The sequence below is a fragment of the Podarcis vaucheri genome (genome assembly GCF_965113315.1).
Source record: "Podarcis vaucheri genome assembly, chromosome: 10".
Lineage (NCBI taxonomy): Eukaryota > Metazoa > Chordata > Lepidosauria > Squamata > Lacertidae > Podarcis > Podarcis vaucheri.
The window spans coordinates 5434532-5454985 of NC_138748.1; the positions used below are offsets into that span (position 1 = coordinate 5434532).

The following is a 20454-nucleotide window of genomic DNA, read 5'->3' on the forward strand; positions in this document are numbered from 1 at the left end:
ATTTTTTTGTTTTCTGCCTGTGCTGACTTGCACATTAGCAAGACCTTGGGATATAAAGCTCTGTGTTCTGATACTATACCTTTGTCTGAGAGCTACACTCAGCTTCTTTGCTCCTATTTGAATTTCTCCTGGCTCCCATATAAATGGGAACCAAGAGCTCTTATGAATAAACGATAGTGTGTTTGGAAGGAGGCTGTTTGGTGAGATCATAACCAGGGGGATTTTATTTTATTTCCCCCCCCCCATGCATGCATGTTTACCTTTCCTAGGCTCCCTTTCCTTTAATCCTTTGTTAATGAATGTAGAGTTTGCCAGCTTTGCAACCTGTTTACCTCCAGCTCTGAAACACCATCAGAAAAGACAAAGAAAAAGTGATAATGCCCCATCTGACAAGTAAACCTTGTTCTCTTCCAATTAACTGAATGCCAGCTGTTGCCTAGCATGAGTGAGTTATTTTTGGATTTTAGGGATGCATTTATGACTGATTAAAGCAGAATGAAAGGAATAGCTATTTATCAGTTTCATAATTAAGTTTCATTGTTTGTTCCCTCAATTATTAATCCAGAAATGTCCAGAAGTCGACATGGCCCTACTTTCATGTCTTTTGCTCTATAAATTTGTGTTGCACACTAATACTAATTTTTGTGTGAGTAACCCAAGAATTGGCCAGGGTCAGCTTTAGGTATCTGGTTTCTATATCTTTGGCCACTTAGTGTTTATCTGATCATGCTTATGAATATAAATTTTCTTGTATTTCAAGTTAATCCAGAAGCCGGCTGTACTCATGAATATTAATGCACACACAGCTGATCTCTGCAAATGATCACATCCATAAACATGAAAACACTGTTAACTTGCAATAATGAGCACTCTCTTGGATTTTGGTCCCAGCTCGGCTTTACAATTCTAATGTTACAATTTAATGCTCTATTCTCCCTCTCCGTCTTTTTTAAGCCCCCATGGAAGCTGTTTTATTAATTTAGTATCTCCCACGAAAAGGATACCCTGTGTCAACGTTTGCAGTTGACTCAAAACACCATCTATGGTGTTACTTCTACACCTTTGTACATGACGAGGCTGTGATCATAGAGGCCCATGGTTGTGTTCCCCAATTTTTTTGCCCATGAATGGGATATAAATTCTGGAGAGCTCCACCAAAGAGAAGACTGAATAAGATCAAAGATCTAGGAGATAGCTGGCTCAACTGCATATGAAAGCCAGCTGCTCCATTGTTATGTTTGGGGCCTTTATTCCCCTTTAGCTCCCTGGGCCACAGTCTCCTATGTTCCCAACAGACCCTTGCATTCAATTTGTGTACTAGGAAGATGGCAAGCTGGTAAATTTATGTAGTGAGTTTGTTCACTTACCATGCATTACTACAGTATTGTAATATTTTTATCACACAGTGTGCAGTTGTTTTAAATTTGTTCTTTGGAAATGTAGACTATTGTATATCTAAAAGCACAGAACATATTGGTCATGTGCTGGCATTGTGTTCGGAATTCTGCTGGGAATTGTGCCTGGTCAAGAGAAATGAGTGAAAGCATAAATAATAGCTAAGTTGCCAACACCTGCCTCTCTGAACACCTTGTTCCAGGCAACAACAGGAAACTTGCTTAACCACAAGGTAATGGATGAAGCCTGTGGTGGAGCTAGAAGTTAACAAAGCAAGTCTGGGAGGGCTGTTAGAATCAATGACGCATGTACCACGCTGTTTTGTGGAAAACTATAAAAGCATCAGTGTAACTTTTAGGTAGGGTCTCCTGTCTGCACCATGAGGTGGATGGGACACCATTCTGGCGCAAGAATAAATTATTTTTGCTTTGCTACCCATTACCTCATTATTGATTTCCACTAGACAACAAACCTCAAAGTAGCAAAGTTCACAACAGCCACCCCAGAATGTGAAGCCAGCATGAGGGCTAGAGAAAATAAACATAGTTTCAGGATGAGCCCAGAAAGGCCTTCCCCTGCTTTCTTCTTCCTGCATCTTGGCAATAACACTGTGGCTGAGGCAGAGAGATGGAGAGAGAGGGTTCTCCCAGGCTCCCCTCTCTGGAACCCTTCATCAGAGCCACCAGTTGAATCATTCATCTTGGAAGGACTGTGGTGACATCATAGAATCATAGAATCATAGAATCATAGAGTTGGAAGAGACCACAAGGGCCATCGAGTCCAACCCCCTGCCAAGCAGGAAACACCATCAGAGCACTCCTGACATATGGTTGTCAAGCCTCTGCTTAAAGACCTCCAAAGGAGGAGACTCCACCACACTCCTTGGCAGCAAATTCCACTGTCGAACAGCTCTTACTGTCAGGAAGTTCTTCCGAATGTTTAGGTGGAATCTTCTTTCTTGTAGACATAAGGGTTTGGAACAGGCCATCCATTCTTCTTTTCATAATAACCGCCTTTCTTGACGTCAGTGAGGTACAAAATGGCTCCTCTCAGTGTGGAGACTTCCATTCTGAGTGTGTGTTTGTAGCATTGGTAATCTACCTGCCTGGTAGGGTTGGGAAAATCTGTTAGTTAAGGTTTCTCTCAGTTTCTCAATTTTTCCATTTCTTAAGTTCAGTTCTCCATATTTCCACATCACTTTGCATTTTAAAAACCAAACAAACAAATCTCATGAAAATTCATCAGCATTTTGGTGCAAACTTCTCCTAATGTAGACATTTTTGAAACATTTTTGTATGTTATTTTTCACTATTGTGTATTATAATAATAATAATAATAATAATAATAATAATAATAATAATAATAATTATTATTATTATTTATTTGTACCCCGCCCATCTGGCTGGGTTTCCCCAGCCACTCTGGGTGGCTTCCATAGAAACCAAAAAACACTAAAATATCATACATTAAAAATTTCCCTGAACAGGGCTGCCTTAAGATGTCTTCTGAATGTCACGTAGTTGTTTATCATGAAGGAGTGCATTGCAAAATTCAGAGAAGTCCGAACTTCAAATATTGGCTGCGTTTTGGTTCATACATTGTTTCAGAAAGTGAAATATAGGTTGGCTCACCTTTAAATGAAATGAGTCTCTTGCCCGTACTTACTGCCCGGTCTGACTTCCTTTCTCAGCCTCTCCGCTGAATCAGAGGCGCAGACGCAGCAGTGCCAACCTGCTCCTTCGAGCCACTGCTGTGCTCTCTTCAAAGTACTGGCTTTGTCCTTTAAAGGCCTCCATCACCTGAAAGACTCCGGGTCGGCCAGGGGGCCTGCCCCTGTCCTGAGAATGGAGGTCGTCCTTTGGGTGCTCCTTCAGTCTGAGGGTGGGTGGTGGCTACCTATTGGGTGTTGGTGGCCTCCAGCTATGCTCTCTCCAGGGTGGCTCACCTGAGGCAGGCAAAGGCCAAACTTTTGGAAACTTCTCTGACTTTCTCTTCAGCTGCTTTAAATTTTTTGTTATTTCTTAGAACTGCTCCCACCCTGTGCTTTTATGGTGTATTTAGTTATTTATAGTGTTTACAGCCTGCTCTTCATTGAATATTTCCAAACCAAGAGTGGGGAACAAAGTAATAAAAATACCCAGAGAAAAACAGCAATATACAAAAATGACAAAATCATATGGACGGGTCCAATAAGCGACCAATTAACAATTCTGCCATAAAGTAAATGAGCAAAACTACAATGACCAGAAAAAAACAAAACAAATAAATAAACAAATAAATAAATAAAACCAATTTAACCAAATGCCTAGGTCAGTGGTTTTCAGCCAGGTAAGGGGGGACATAACTGGGCTCCTGAGCCTCACAGGGGAGCTGCAGAAAGAATGTAGTTGGTCAAGGATGGTGTGGACTCAAAAAGGTTGAAAACCTCTGGCTTAAGTAGAAATACAGACACAGGACATTCAAACAGATTAAATAACCAACAGTCTTTGCACTCACTCTCGCGCGCAAAGAAGGTCGCCATCTGTTCCAATCTCTCTCTGTGGTTTTTAGGCAAGCAGCTGCCACAAACAGCATTCAGGGTCCTCCTAAATGTTGTTGGGTGTTGGTGTCCTTTTATAATAAGTTTGGTTATAGCATTTTGCAAGACACCCTGGGAACTTGCTGAAAGCTGGGTCATAAAACTCTAAATAAATAAAATAAAAACTATTGTACTTTCTTCTTTTTAAAAGAAATCAAAACTGTATGAATGTGTGATAGCCTAGAGCCCTCATCCATCAGCGTAAACATACGAAGAAGTGGAAGATGAAGAAGAAAGAAAAACATTCAAACAGTCTTGCCAATAAACACATAAAACTTTCTTGTGCAATAGTACTAAAAGTAGAATGGTACAAAATACAGCAAAGGGTAGAGAAATAATAAGTAGCACCATTTCAGTAAGGCAAGGTAAAGGCCCCCTGATGGTTAAGTCCAGTCAAAGGCAATTATGGGATGCGGCGCGCATCTCGCTTCAGGCCAAGGGAGCTGGCGTTTGTCCGCAGATAGCTTTCCGGGTCATGTGGCCAGCATGACTAAACCGATTCTTGCGCAACGGGACACCATGTCGAGTGCCAAAGCACATGGAAACACTGTTTACCTTCCCGCTACAGCGATACCTATTCATCTATTTGCACTGGTATGCTTTTGAACTGCTAGGTTGGCAGGAGCTGGGACAAAGCAACGGGAGCTCACCCTGTTGCGTGGATTCAAACCGCCAACCTTCCGATCGGCAAACCAGAGGCTCAGTGGTTTAGAGCACAGCGCCACCTGCTCCCCTCGTTTCAGGGTATGGTATGTAACAAATGTAAGCATGGTTTTGCAGTACCAAATTTCTTTTTTTGTCTTTTTCAGCTACAATTGTGTTGAATGAACTGAACTGGACCGGAGCTTTAGATGAAGTCTTTAAAAGGAACAGAGAAGAAGACCCAACCTTGCTATGGCAAGTTTTTGGCAGTGCAACTGGCCTCGCCAGGTATTACCCAGGTAATTTGCAGTCCTGAAGACATAAATTTGTTCCAGGGCACTACCTTTGTCACTCCAGTCAATTCATATAAAAATCACCACACATTTTATCAGGGCAGGCAAGAGAATACAAATTAGCCATTCCCTTGTGTAAAGTTTGTGAAGTTGGAGCTGGGAGTGTTAAAAGTGTTGTGAGAAGAGAACTCATATTCCCAAAATCTAATTAACTCCGGGCTGTTCCCTAAAAGAGAAGAAATATCTGGTGGAGTCTTGTTTGAAAATTTCAACAGACATGTTGGCTTTTTATATAGGTTGCAGTTCTCTGTATGCCACTCATAATGTTTTGCATGACAGTTGCTTCCTCTAGCCTTGGGAGTCCTTGAATCAACCACTAGGTGCATAATTTTACTGAGTTAAATTAAGAGGAAGCGCTACTGTTTCATTGGGAATGTTTGCCCTTATGAACCGTCTTCAGTACCTCTGAAGATGATGGGATGAATGGGATGAATGATAAAGGAAAAAGGAACCGAATCGAGCACATTTTGAAGAAGGAAGGCTTGGATATTATCTGTCTCCAAGAGACCCACATAGCGAGGAAACATAAAAGAACTCTGATTAACCAAAGACTGGGGAATGAATTTATATCCTCAGACCAGAGCAAAAAGAGGGGAGTGGTCATTTATATAAATAAACAAATTGAAGCGAAACACTTATTCAAAGATGAAGAAGGAAGGATATCAGCGGTACAAATAAATTGGCAGGGTGAAAAGATAATAATAGTCGGAACATATGCGCCCAATGTAAATAAGTCAGAATTTTATGGGAGGCTGGAAGAAAGGTTATCCGATTTCGCCGACCAGAAAATTATATTACTAGGAGATATGAATGGCGTGGTGTCGCTAGAACTGGACAGATTGAGGGACACAAAAAGTAAAGAAGGGAAACTGCCTAGAACCTTCTTCTCTTTAGTCCAAAACTGTAATTTAGTAGACATTTGGAGGTTTAAATACCCCCTAGAAAAACAGTATACCTTCCATTCAGAACCTAATGACTCATCATCAAGATTAGATCAGATATGGATTTCGAAAGAGCTAGTCCCAAGATCCGCAAAGGTGGAGATTCAGGCCAGAACAATTTCGGACCATAACCCAATAAAAATGGAACTGAAAGGGCAAGAAAGCAGATTAATTAGATGGAAATTGAAGGATTATCTGTTGGATGATCAAGAGATAGTAGAAAAGGCTCAAAACAGACTAAAAGAATACTTCGAAGATAATCTAACCAACAATATAAAGTCAAAGGTGGTATGGGATGCAGGTAAGGCGGTGATGCGGGGTTTCTTTATTCAACAGAGTGCAATTATGAACAAAAAAAGAGAAAAAGGGAAAAAAGAAATTATACAACAAATAGCAGAGAATGAGCAGAAACTAATAAAAAACCCAAAAAATAAGGAATTAAAAGAGAACATAAAAGTCTTACAATCCCAATATACAATGCTGATAAACAGAGAGATAGAATGGAAAATCAAAAGACTGAGACAGAGGAATTTCGAATACGCAAACAAAACAGGGAAGCTTCTTGCCTGGCAGTTGAAAAAAAGAAAGGAACAAAATACGATAAATAGGATAGTGGTAGAAGGAGTAGAGATAAACAAACCAAAAGAAATAAGGAGAGCCTTTACGGACTTCTATGGAGGACTTTTTAGGAATACAGGAAAGAATCAGACGAAGGAAATAGAGAGATATCTTATATCTAAGAACATCAACAAGATTACCGCAGTAGATAAAGAGAAACTAAATGCCCCAATTGAGGCGGAGGAAATAAAAGCAATAATAAGAGATTTAAAAAATGGGAAAGCCCCAGGCCCAGATGGGTTCACTAGTAGATATTACAAAGAGATGGAATCGGTTCTGCTGAACCCACTACAAGAAGTAATGAATAACATCTTAAAGGGAAAAGAAATACCGGAGACGTGGAAGGAGGCACTGATCACACTAATCCCAAAGCAAGATACAGACTTAGAGCAAATTAAAAACTACAGGCCGATCTCCTTACTAAATATAGATTATAAGATCTTTGCGGCAATCTTGGCAAGAAGACTTAAAGTTATTCTGGTAAACAGTATCCACAGAGACCAAGCCGGTTTCTTGCCGGGGAGGCAAATGAAAGACAACTTAAGAAATATTATAAATATTATAGAATATCTAACAGAAAGATGCGATAAACAAGGTATATTGTTATTCGTGGACGCTGAGAAAGCGTTCGATAATGTAAATTGGGAATTCCTTTTGAAACAACTGGACCATATGGAAGTAGGTACTGAATTCTTCAATGGGATAAAAGCAATATACACGGAACAAAGAGCAAGATTGATAATAAATAATGTAGAGACGGAAGAATTAACAGTAACTAAAGGAACAAGACAGGGATGCCCACTATCCCCACTATTATTTATAATGATACTAGAGGTTCTTCTGAATTCCATCAGAGATAACAAAGGAATTAAAGGCATCAGGGTCGGTCAACACGAACATAAAACTAAAGCCTTTGCAGACGACTTAGTCGTAACAATGGAAGATCCAATGGATTCAACAAAAGAAGTACTTAGAGAATTCGATCAGTTCGGGGAAGTAGCAGGCTTCAAATTAAATAAAAGGAAGACAAAAATTATAGTGAAAAACATGCAGGTAGACGAAATTGAGGAATTAAAAAGAGAAACAGAAATAGAGGTAACAAAGAAGGTGAAATACCTAGGGATATGGGTAACGCCAAAAAACATAGATCTATTCAAAAACAATTATGAAACGGTTTGGAAAGGAGTTAAGAAGGATATAGAAACGTGGAGCCGGCTTAGACTGTCATTCTGGGGTAGAATAGCCACAATAAAAATGTCAGTACTACCAAGAATCCTATTTCTCTTTCAAAATATCCCAATTATTAAAGGCACAAAGATATTTAAAGCCTGGCGTAGAGAGATCTCTAGATTCATTTGGCAGGGGAAGAAGCCGAGAGTAAAGTTTAAAATATTGACGGATACGAAAGAAAGGGGAGGCTTCGCCCTACCTGATCTGAAAATATACTATGAGGCATCTTGTTTATGCTGGGTTAAGACATGGATAAAATTAGAGGATAGGGAAGTGCTAGACCTAGAGGGCCACGATAACCGATACGGGTGGCATGCCTATTTGTGGCATGGGCGAAAGAAGGGCCACAAGGGATTTGAGAACCATATATTCAGGGGCCCCCTGTTGGAGGTTTGGGAAAGATACAAAGATATGTTAGAACCCAGAACACCCCAATGGTTATCCCCATTAGAGGTTATGGCTATCAAAAAGATTAATATGGGAATCAACTGGGCAACTTATCAACAACTGTTAATGAAAGAGGAAGGCAAGTGGAAAATAAGGCCGTATGAGGAGGTAAAATCTTTAGTATATGACTGGCTGCATTACCACCAGATAAACGATATGTTTAGGAAAGATGCCAAAGATAAAGGCTACGCTGATAAAAGCTCCAGATTTCAAATTGAGATCTTGGGAAACAATACTAAAATATTATCTAAGATGTATAAGTACTTATTGGATTGGAACTTAGCCGACGAGGAGGTTAAGGCGGTAACGACACACTGGGCCAGAGATTTCGGTCGTAACATCTACCAAGAAGAGTGGGATAAACTCTGGAATCAACATATCAAATTCACGGCCTGTGTGACACTTAAAGAGAATTTAATGAAAATGTTTTACCGCTGGTACCTGACTCCGGTCAAACTAGCCAAAATGTATGGATCCTGTAACAAATGTTGGAAGTGCAAGGAGAGGGAGGGGACATTCTACCATATGTGGTGGGAATGCCGAAAGGTCTCAGAATTTTGGGAGAATGTATATAATGAACTGAAGAAAATGCTAAGATATACCTTTGTTAAAAGACCTGAAGCGTTTCTGCTAGGTTTGGTAGAAAAGGAGATAAAGAAGAAAGACTACAAATTGTTCCAATATGCAACAACGGCAGCAAGGGTCTTAATAGCTAAGAACTGGAAACAAGAGAGCTTACCGACAACGGAGGAATGGAGATCCAAACTATTAGATTATGTGGAGATGGACAGGATGACAGGTAAAATTAGATATACAAAAGATCAGAGGTTTGTTAAAAATTGGGAAAGCTTTACGAAATATCTGGAAAGCTTAAGTAATGAACAAATAACACTAGTAGGTTTCAGAGGTGCTCTGTAAGAGGTAAAGGGTAATGCCAAAAGAAAATGGATGAATGAGAACGACTTATGGCATTACAAACATAGAAACGCGGATATATTGTTTATTGTCATTATGGACGATTCGTGGAACGACTGAAGGAAGTCCTTTTTCTTTCTTTTGGTGAATGTTATGAGTTTGATATAGCTTATTTTGTGTTTTGACTTTTGTAAACTAATAAAAAATTATGCATGGAAAAAAAAAAAGAAGATGATGACTCTGCCACTGGAGTTCAAACTGATTAATACAGAGAGAAGGGTTTTGTTTTATGCATGCATCTGTCCTGCTCTTTAGAGAATCTCATTACTGTACCATAGTAATTAATTTAAGAGGGTGTATTTTTATTTCTTTAGGCCACTAGTAGACTTAGTTCAATTAATGTATTCTGGGAGAGACATCTAATCCAGTTAGTTTAATGCTTCTATAAAGCAGTTTCTAAAAAAAGAAAATAAATTAAGCAATCAAATTTTACTGTATGACTAAGAGCGCAATCCTTTGCATATGTACTTAGATGTAAGTCCCACTAAGTTAAATGGGGCTTACTCTCCAGTAAATGGGAATAAGATTGCATCCTAAGTGTTGATGTCCTGCATATATACTATACTTAGTACTTTAGTTTCTGGTGCTAATTTGGCTTCTAAAGTCTATCAGGGTTTTATGGTGTCCAGTTTTCATCATTGCAGGCAATGGTTTTTCAAATTTCTTTGAAGGCTCAGAAACCAAAGAAAGTCCTGGGTGTCCTGAGATCAGATAGTAGGTTTTCTGCACTATTTTCTGCACACTTCATTCCTCAACCCTTCATTATGGAATTGGGGAAATTAAATTTATGCTTATGCACAGAATTTACATAATTCCCAAGCAGTGTTTCAGCTTCCTTGAAATCTAATTTGAGTTTCTCTAGTGGAGGAAATTTGGGGGACTCAGAATACAATTAGTCCAGCTTATTGTTCAATCAAGTGTCCCTTTTTGCATAATAAAAATATTGTACATCTATCAAGTCCCTGAACATTTTGAGCCCAATAAATTGTTTCCTTCTCTATTTCTGTGTGTGCCTCCAAAGTCTGCTTTTCTGTGCTGTGTACTGTGAATAGCTTGCAGCCCGCACTTCTTTCCAGGTCCCCAATAACTTATATACTGCTTGATTATATCTAATATATGCAGCAACCCTTGGCAACAGTGTACAATTAAAATAGGGCTATGGAGTTCATTCACTTTTTGCCTAATAACTGAGCAATATAAACTACCCATGCATCTCAAAGCTTTCTGTTTATTTTTCTTATTTATTTATACATCTTTATCTGGGGTTTTTTTTTAAAAAAGTACTCAGAAGGAACACAAATATTAAAGAGAGATAATTAATTAAACTAAATGAATGAGTGAAATCATTTAAAAGCAATTGTTAATGAACTCCTCCATCAAAGGACTATCAGAAGCAATAAAAACAACTACAGGACACCAACATTCATTGGATATACTCCATGCAACTTGTGTGGTTGGGGACAACTTTAAAACCAATCACAGAGCCAAGGTAGCACCCCAAAAATGCCACAAAGTGTGTGTTGGGGGGTAATTTGGGTGCTACAAGGTATCATTTATTATGTGGGCAGCATGACTAAGCCGCTTCTGGCGAACCAGAGCAGCACATGGAAACGCTGTTTACCTTCCCACCGGAGGGGTACCTATTTATCTACTTGCACTTTGACGTGCTTTCAAACTGCTAGGTGGGCAGGAGCAGGAACTGAACAATGGGAGCTCACCCCGTCGCGGGGATTCGAACCACCAACCTTCTGATCGGCAAGCCTAGGTTCTTGTTTCTAGCAACTTTCAAATACTTGAATGTTGACTGTGTGTTTGTGTGTGCAAAACAAGATTTGCTTTCAGTAATTCTGAACATTTTGGTTTGTTTTCTTTCTTTTGTATTGAAGAAAGTATAGCAAGCAGAAAAGCTCTTTCTGAGAAACCCAAGAAAACATAGCTAGGGAATTTATGTTCTCATTAAAAAAACTCTCACGTTCAACCAATTTTCCTTTTTTTTTAGTACAGGTATAAGTATTTTATAGAGAAACATAGTGGCATGTATTTTTAAGCCACACAAAGACTTGCTTTTTAATTGTTGTTATGACACAAGTTGTGTGTGTTACCGGTATTTCTGTTGTTTTTAATGCACATAATCTTGACATCTGACATTTCTGCATGGAAGTCAGTGGAGCAAGCTGTAAACAATGCAGATAAATTTCTCTAGAAACTTAAGGAAACTGCCAACTTGCAATCTTAACTCCATAGGTGGGCTGAGGAAAAGGAGAAGAAACACTGGAACAGTCTGCATGCCCCTGCTGTTCCAACAATGTAGAAGGATAGAATAACAAATATATTGAGATTACAGATAGGTAGCCGTGTTGGTCTGCCATAGTCAAAATAAAGAAATTCCTTCCAGTAGCACCTTAAAGACCAACTGAGTTAGTTCTTGGTATGCACACGAAAGCTCATACCAAGAACTAACTTAGTTGGTCTTTAAGGTGCTACTGGAAGGAATTTCTTTATTTTAAATATATTGAGAGTGAGCCCCCACTTTGTGGTACAGTAATAGTAGCCAGGTTTTTGGCAAGCATGTTACAAGTTTTACCTTTCCATGATTTTTATGGTTGACTTTGGTAGGATGCTTTAATCTTATTTTTGTTCACTTCTCTTTTCAATAATAAAATAGATGTAAAGTCTAGAGTATGAGATATTACAACTTTAGTGTACTTATACGGACAGTACTGCTATAGAATGTGCTTACCTGTCTACTGAAGGTGATGAGATCAGAGTTCAGCTCACAAGAAGCAGGCAGGCAGGTGTGTAGCAGTTGCTCTGTCACAACCAGGCTCAAGGACTTCTTGTCTCTTGTCTTGGAGTGACAGGGCTATGTGGCTGTCCTTAGTCCTTCCTCTTGTGGCATGTGGGACACAGATTGTCCACCTCCATGCTGTAGAGTTATATTCTTAGTTACGTTTAAGAACTCCAGCACAGGAGTTTAGAGGGTTTTCTTCAAAGAACTATGAGTGGAAAGGAGGTAGCCATTTCTTCTGTTTCACAAACAGAAATCACATAGTGGTTTGATAAGTTGGTTCTGTAGGAAATTTTGTTTCCATTTTTGGCAGAACTTCCACTAGAGCCTGCGTAAGTGAAATAATATGTCTGGCGGTATTTTCACTTGTAGCACAATGTTAAATATGGCACTTCTGTGAGTGGAAACACACACACACACACACACACACACACACTTGGTGTAGATCATAACACAACGACATTTTAGCCCAGCCCACCCAGCCATTTCCCATTCCTCAGCCACCCCTATCTTGGAGTGGTATGAAATTCCAGGGGTTCCAGGCACTTACACAGAGTCCATGTTTCCTTCAGAAACAAGGCACAGCGGAGACTGCAGTGTCTTTATAATATATGTCTTTACACACATACATATAGCCTTATATAGCCTGAGCCTGTGATGGCGGGATTGCAGAGCTTTCGCATCCTTTGTGTGTCCGGTTTCCCCCTTAAGGGCAGCATGGGAGTCAAAGGATAGCAAAAAGCCTTCTTCTGTGTCTTTTAGTACAGCCTGTCTTCCCCAGCTCACTTGGAGTTCTGCCCCTCCTTCTCCTTCTTGCTGCTAACCAACGTCAAGGACCCCCCCAAGCCTACATCATTCAAAGCTGAAGCCTTAAAACTGCCCTTTTCCTCTGCCTACTAGCACCCAACAAAAAATGTGCCCCACTTCTCCTTGCCCGGCAGTCTTGCCCTCTGATGGTTTCCTTGGTGGGCCAGGTGGCTTGGCTCATCAGCATAACTAAATCCAGTTTAACCAAACTTTGGATTAATCCACCCAAAAGTTGGATTAATTCCAATTTTTACTAACCCCGGGAATTATGGGGTGGATCTGGCACCCAGGAATGTAGGGAAATCTGACCCCCCCCAAAAAAAACCCCATAACAATACAAAACAAACCACAGCACATTCATTTCATATATCTGCTGTACTTCTACTACCTTGAAAGGCATGCAGATTATTAAGCAGCTGAGGAAACCTCACAATGGATAAGAGAAATAAAACAGCTGCATTTTGTTGCAGTGTGCTTGACTTGTTCATAATTGTTTAAAATGAACTTTGGTTCTCATAGAGAATTGATTGGCAAAGGTTCTTTCTTTCTGTGCCTCTTACATTATGTATCACATTATGTGTGTCCTTCCCTTTATGTCCAACTGATTAGATGACAACAGCACAGTTTAGCAGTTTCATCTTGAAAATCAATTACAGTGTATGGCTGGAATAGCATAAGGTCACTCCATTTCCACTGTCTAAATCACCAGAAAGTGTAGGTCTCATTTTTTTGTGCTGAAGAGATTGTCCTCCCCTCCCCAACCTTCTGCTTTGTTTCTCTGAAAATGTTGACGTCAAACTCCAGCCCTGAATGCAGCTCGAGGTTTTTACCTTGAGGCCAAGTCCGGCATTGTTCAAGGCCAGGCTAAGCCAAGTAGCCAGCTTTCATCGCAGCAGTACCCGAGAAAATATCGCTGCTGGGAATAAGTTTACGACTGATGTATGAGCCTAGTCAAATTGGACTGCTGCAGTGAAATTGTCTGGGGAGGTTTCAGCTCTGTCTCTGACCATGATGGCTGTTGGTGAGCTGCGTCATAGGGTAGTAGGGACCACTTCCCAGACAGAGACAATTTGAAAAATAGGTTATTCTCATGAAAAGCAGAATGGCAAAGAGACATGTTGAAACCAATAATCAAGGAGCCCCTCTCTTGTTGAAGCTGGATCTCTAGTGAATTGGAAGGCTTGTTTCTTTTCTCCAACTTCAAACGAATGGACATGGCATTTATCATTTTAAATTATATTTTTCTTGCATCCCCAGCCCTCAAAAAAAGCAATAATGTGACTAAAGGAAACAAGATGAAAGCATACAGCAGAACAATAAATAAAAAGTCCAAATAAGAACTGCAGAAACATGATTTTGGTAGATGCCAGAGAATGGTCCATTCCACATTCCTCATCAGTTTCTCATCCATTTTTTCTTAATTACAGGTGTAATTTAGATTATAATTGTAAATCAATAGTTCATTATACTACTGCAATAGGCAGCACATTTATTCCCTTTGTTCTCTTAAGACTGGTTTAAGTGCTAATGAGCTAGTATATATTTATGCAGCTCTTGAGGTCATCCAGTTACCTGCTCTTCATTTTATTTTGCCTTTTCCAGGTTCTTTTTAACAAATATTATTTATCTAATCTCGTCAGCACAATAATTTCAATAGGGCAAAGTTCTACCGAGGTGTCTTACGGATGCTAACCTTCACAGATTGCTGGCTCTGTAATCTTAGGTCTAGAATTTCCGTTATTACTGAAGGAATACCACACATTTAGAAGAATTTTTAGAAAGAGGATCATTACAACCTGAATGTGGGCTAAAAGGGTTGGGACCCCCTTTGATTAATAGATTCAAAATAAAAAGGTGTAAGCATTATTTTCTTTCTTTTAAATAACATTGAAACTTGCTTTTCTGTTAAATCTTGACTGTCTCAGGTAGCTTCCTTTGCTGAAGTTTTCCTGTCTGCTTAGGCAAATAAATAATGGATCAGCTTTGAAAATCAATTCATAATAAAATGCTATCTCTCTAAATGAAAGCCTTGCTGTGCACAGCTGCTCTTGTGTTAACTGTTACTGGCAGGTAATAGTTTTGCCTCGGTATTGGACTTACCAAAGAGAGTCATTACCGTGTAGCAAGTAATAGGAGGCTGGCTGATATAAAACTCTGTGCAAAATGAATCTGAGCTCTTACAAAACGAAAGTTAAATGGGAGACCTTTGCTGGCTGCTTAGATATTTCTGAGTAACACAGGCTTTCAATTTTACAGCTGAAGCTCAAAGACACCTTTTATGGGGAGGACATTCAGAAGGCTCTGAAAGAACATAGATAATTTACTGAGATACACAACATTGCAGGTATAGCATTATAGTTAGGGGCCTGAGCTGTAAATCACCCATTTAAAATTTAACTGAGTAGTGAAAAACAGTCTTAATCATATTTCCTCAGAAGGAAGTCCTTTGAATTCCACGGGGCTCACTTCCAGGTTAGGACTGCAGCCTTAGGCAAAGTTGTGCCAGGCCACTTTTTAGATGCCTCCCATTACATTCCTATAGAGTGTGAGCATATGTGCATTGTTTCACACATTTCTGAATCCTTTCTGCACAGGAATACTAATACCTTAGCAGATCATCCGAAGGATTCATAAAGTAATAAATGTGAAATTATTTGAGCATTTAGGAAAAGCAGCATTTAAAGATTGTCACCTCTTAACTTCAGACCAAACTCTGTATTTAAAAAGCCTTGTATCTCGTCTTCTTCCTTGCTGCCCACTTTCGCTAGTGGGGAGTTTTTAAAAATTCTGAGCTTTTCTACAGTTGTTTCAGGAGAAGAACGTCTTATTTTTTAACAGTTTCTCTCTTATAGGAGAGTTCAGCGCTGCCTTGTCAGGTTTTGGAGGCGTTTGCATCGGGGAGTGGGTTAGCCCGCTTGCGTGGAAGTCCTCCCTGCGTCTTAATTATATGCTTTGTTTTCTTGCTGTGGGAGACCCCTTTTCGCGCCACCGTGGACTCTGCCCTCAGGATCCCCCCCCCGAGGTCTGGGTGACATACGCCTCATCCCCCATTTCTCTCTCCGACACCGGGTCTGCCTCGAGTTACCAGGAGCGCAGATCCCCACCCGACTGCAGATGTGCTGTTCTGGAAGTCGACTTTTATCTTTTCCTGTCATCATGTCTTCTCTTCCAACTGGGCCAGCAAAATGATTGGCCGTTGTATTGCAGATGAAAAATCAATTAATCATATAATTTCTACTATAGATGCACTGTGTCCTATACTACAGTTTTTCATTTGGGAAAATAATTAGCAAGTGGAAAATGGTGAAAGAGTTTTAGTATAATTATCTTATAAATAAAACAGAATAAAGGCATAAAATAAGCTAAGAAGTTATAGTTTAATAGATTTAATTCTTTATTGTTAGATGAATTTTCTTTAATGATACTGAAATTTACAGGAAGGCATAATAAATGCCATATATTTATGGCTATACAGAGAACACCAACCCAAAGAAAATTAGTAATTTACAGGCCACTGTGCTCCATAAAACATGCAATCAAACCAGTTGTGAACAAAGCTAGAAACTAGATCATGATACAACCAAAGTAAAACACACCAGTTCCATATTTATTTTATGTTTTATTACGTCTGCCTTAAATCTCTTCTGTTCAAACAGCAGTAAAGGTTATAGAACTGCCAACATTTCTATCAGCAAGCCCAAGAGGCTCAGTGGTTTAGACCACAGTGCCACCTGCTCACCAGGCCAGGTATCACATCTCATTATAATGAAGCGGTGCTCCAGAAGAAACACGTGTAAATCTGTATCTTGGACACATGTTCACAGAAGCACAACTTTGGGGATCTCTAACTGGGAGACAGTTGCATGACACATTGGTTATTGCACTACGTTATTTGTTGTTGTTGTTTAGTTGTTTAGTCGTGTCCGCCTCTTCGTGACCCCCCTGGACCAGAGCACACCAGGCACTCCTGTCTTCCACTGACTCCTGCAGTTTGGTCAAACTCATGCTGGTAGCTTCGAGAACACTGTCCCACCATCTCGTCCTCTGTCGTCCCCTTCTCCTTGTGCCCTCCATCTTTCCCAACATCAGGGTCTTTTCCAGGGAGTCTTCTCTCCTCATGAGGTGGCCAAAGTACTGGAGCCTCAGCTTCAGGATCTGTCCTTCCAGTGAGCACTCAGGGCTGATTTCCTTCAGAATGGATAGGCTTGATCTTCTTGGAGGTCCACATACTGCTTAAGCCTGCCTTGTAGAATTTTAAGCAGAACCTTGCCAGCTATGTTATTAGCCATTTTATAATGAATATATATTTATAATATATAGATATAGATATAGATATAGATATTTTATAACTATGTCATTAGCTATTTATAAATGCTGATACAGTCTTGCTTGCTTGTGGAATTAAGATGAATAATCAAATGTCAATATGCCTGCAGATAAAATGTCTCTTTACACAAAATAGTGGACAATAAGTAAAATGGGTTTGTGGCTGGAAATGCCAACAAAGACATATGAACTAGTGAAATACCGTAGATAGTTGATCCCCAAACTCATGCTCTCTGAACTGTAGGCTTATATGCAGACAGTTTCTGGTACAGATATTGCAGTACATGAAAGGCAGAGAGTCTGCTAGGGAGCCAGCAGAGCTACAGTGGGTTCATTGATGCAACAGGGAAGAAAGTTCAAGTGCACATGATGGATTTGGATAATGGGAGCACAAAATTCGGAAAACGAGAAATGTGAGGAAGATGAGAGACACTAATAATTACCTGTTTATAGGAAAGGAAAGGAAAGAGCAGCAGTTTCCTGAGTTCCATCATGACCTGCAGTGGCATGGCCACAGTTCCAGACAAGGACTCAGCTGGATGGGTGGTGGGTTCTCTGCAGGTTACTCCTTTCTGAAGGGGTAGCTGACAAGCTCACATGAGGGCAGGGTGCCTGATCAGCTGGCCCTCAAGCCAAAGTCTAACTCCCACCCTGAGTTCCTTAGAGCCCTTTAAATAAAGGCCCCAAAAAGAAAACACTTCCATTTTTGGGTAGTGCTGGCTTGTGCTTCCTGAAAAGCTCCTGTCTAACCTAAAGAATTGTTATTATTCTTTTCAGCATCTCCATGGGTAGACAAAAGTCAAGCTCCAAACAAGATAGATCTGTACGATGTCCGTAGAAGACCATGGTAAGCATCACTGTGGTGGTGGTGATATTTATTTATATCCTGCCTTTTCCCCGATGGAGCTCAATGTGGCTTCCAACTAAACTAGAAACAGCTAAAAGCATACTTAAAAATCAAGCATTAAAAACAAAGTTATGATCCTGATGATGTGCATTGCACTGGTAGGTTGGAAATATGTATTTGTGTATGTGTGTTTGTGTGTGTATCACTTAGTAAGGTATGCATGCCAATATATGGTCTGTGATTTGAATCCTCAAATGTGCTCCAAAAGCCGATTGAACAGTACAGCTTCGTTTCCCAGTCTCCCTCCTGCCTCTCACCAGCATGCAATGACCTTCCATCATATTCCAGTATGGGTAAAATTTATTCCTAGCCCTGTCAACTGGAGGCTAATAGAAATCTGAAACATAGCTCTAAGATTTCTGTAGTAACAGCATGCAAAGAGGGTGGGTGGGAGTGGGGCTGTGAAGACATTGACTGGGTCCAAGAAACGCCTGCCCCTACGTAGACTATGGATAGTCTGGAGAGGAAAAGAATTTCCCACCATCTTGCTCTTGCCAACCACAGCTGTCCCCCAGCAACTTCCAGATTGGTGGCCAGGGGAGGGGGTGTCCTATATATCACCATAGCTGGAAGTCATCTGGTGTTGGTGGCTGCTGGACACATGGTATTCTTCCATCCTATCTTGACCCCTAGTGCAGGTGGGGAAAGGACTCCCATGAAAATGTGCATAGTAGCTTACACTAATATTTAGTCCAGATATCACCAAATCACTCCAGGAGTGGTTTACAGTTAAACAAAGATCTTTCCCTTCTGTCTAGACTAATCAGTCACCTAGCTACTTCTAGATTGTTTGCATTTTTACTGTATACTATTGAACTGACCACCAAACGGTGGGAATGTGTGTGTGGGGGGGCGGCGGCACTAGGGGAACATGCCAATTCCCAGGACTTTCGTCTTCCTTCCTTCCTTCCTTCCTTCCTTCCTTCCTTCCTTCCTTCCTTCCTTCCTGTTGTCTCTTTCCTTTAGATATCAGTGAACTAAGCTGTTGTCCAGTCCTATGGCCCTTGTAGTAATATAAAAAGGTAAAGGTACCCCTGCCCGTACGGGCCAGTCTTGCCAGACTCTAGGGTTGTGCGCTCATCTCACTCTATAGGCCGGGAGCCAGCGCTGTCCACAGACACTTCCAGGTCACGTGGCCAGCGTGACGAAGCTGCTCTAGCGAGCCAGCACCAGCGCAGCACACGGAACGCCGTTTACCTTCCCGCTGGTAAGCGGTCCCTATTTATCTACTTGCACCTGGAGGTGCTTTCGAACTGCTAGGTTGGCAGGCACTGGGACCGAATGACGGGAGCGCATCCTGCCGCGGGGATTCGAACCGCCGACCATGCAATCGGCAAGTCCTAGGCGCTGAGGTTTTACCCACAGTGCCACCCGCGTCCCTAGTAAAATGCCCCCCCCAAATTGTTGCTAATGCAAAAAGAAGAGGAAGAACTAACATACCAAGAACATCCATATTAGGGCAAGTTGTCATGACCCAGAGCAGCAAGCTTTACCTTTTCTGTGGTATGGAAAGTACCAAGAGTAGTAAACGCCAATCCCACAATCCTCTCAGACCACTTTGCCTTATTTTCTTAGACCTGAATTGCAGAGGGAGATTGGTGTGATGTCACAACTTTCCCTCATAAGTATAGAAATTGTGGTTCCTCTGTCTAGCTCCTATGGGAAGCAGCTCTCTTGCAGGTATAATGTTCCAGGCCTTTCTTATTTTCCCCCTGCACTCAGCTTACTGCCCTCTGTTTCAGATGATATTTATTCAGCCCACATATGCATACTGATTTTGTGGATAGGCAGATTAAGAGAGAAGTGGGATATTAATATAGAAAATTAGTTACTCATACATAAAATAGCAAGGTTTTTTTGAGAAAACACAGTTTTATTTAGAATTCATAAACTTCTTGGCAAACTAGTCTGTACTGTGTAAGCAGTATTTACATTGAGTGGCACATGCAATAAGTGTGCTACATATGTGTTTGTGTTTGTAAAAGAGAGCAGAATTTGACTCAAACTAAATGCAGATTAGGAGATCCTCTTAGATCTTCTGTGCCTTCCATTTTATTAATCAGAAGACACATGAAGTTACTTTGAAGACTGGAAAAATTGGTGCTCTGGGAAAAGGAGTTTTGAACCTTCCCCTTCCCAAACATTCTTTTGGCTGCTCTGTAAGGACTTGAGGGGGAAAGCAGTTTGCCAGCACACCTGGAAGGAAGAAATACCACCTCCCCTCTTCTTCCAGGGGAGGAAGGGTGTGGCATATTGCCCCCCCCCCAAAAAAATGGTGGGAACTGCATTAGTTAGGAGAATTAGGAGGAAAGAGTTAAGAAACGATTTCCCAAGTGCCTCTTTCACAATATTTAAAGCAACCATGTTGAGCTGCTAATTAGTAAACAAACCAAAACATCAAAGCCTCATCACAAATCTTCTACATCAGCTTGCACCTTAACATTTGT

The 20454-nt window shown here is 40.6% G+C and overlaps 1 protein-coding gene across 5 annotated transcripts in view; it reads left to right on the forward strand.

Annotated features, from left to right (window-relative positions):
- CACNA2D1 (calcium voltage-gated channel auxiliary subunit alpha2delta 1) overlaps positions 1 to 20454 on the forward strand; it is a 392960-nt gene that overhangs the window by 270479 nt on the left and 102027 nt on the right. For all 5 annotated transcript variants that reach the window (XM_082239529.1, XM_082239530.1, XM_082239531.1 and 2 more), the window contains exons 7-8: positions 4783 to 4914; positions 17878 to 17947. In XM_082239529.1, the coding sequence (XP_082095655.1) occupies positions 4783 to 4914; positions 17878 to 17947 (202 nt within the window). The remainder of the gene's footprint in view (positions 1 to 4782; positions 4915 to 17877; positions 17948 to 20454) is intronic.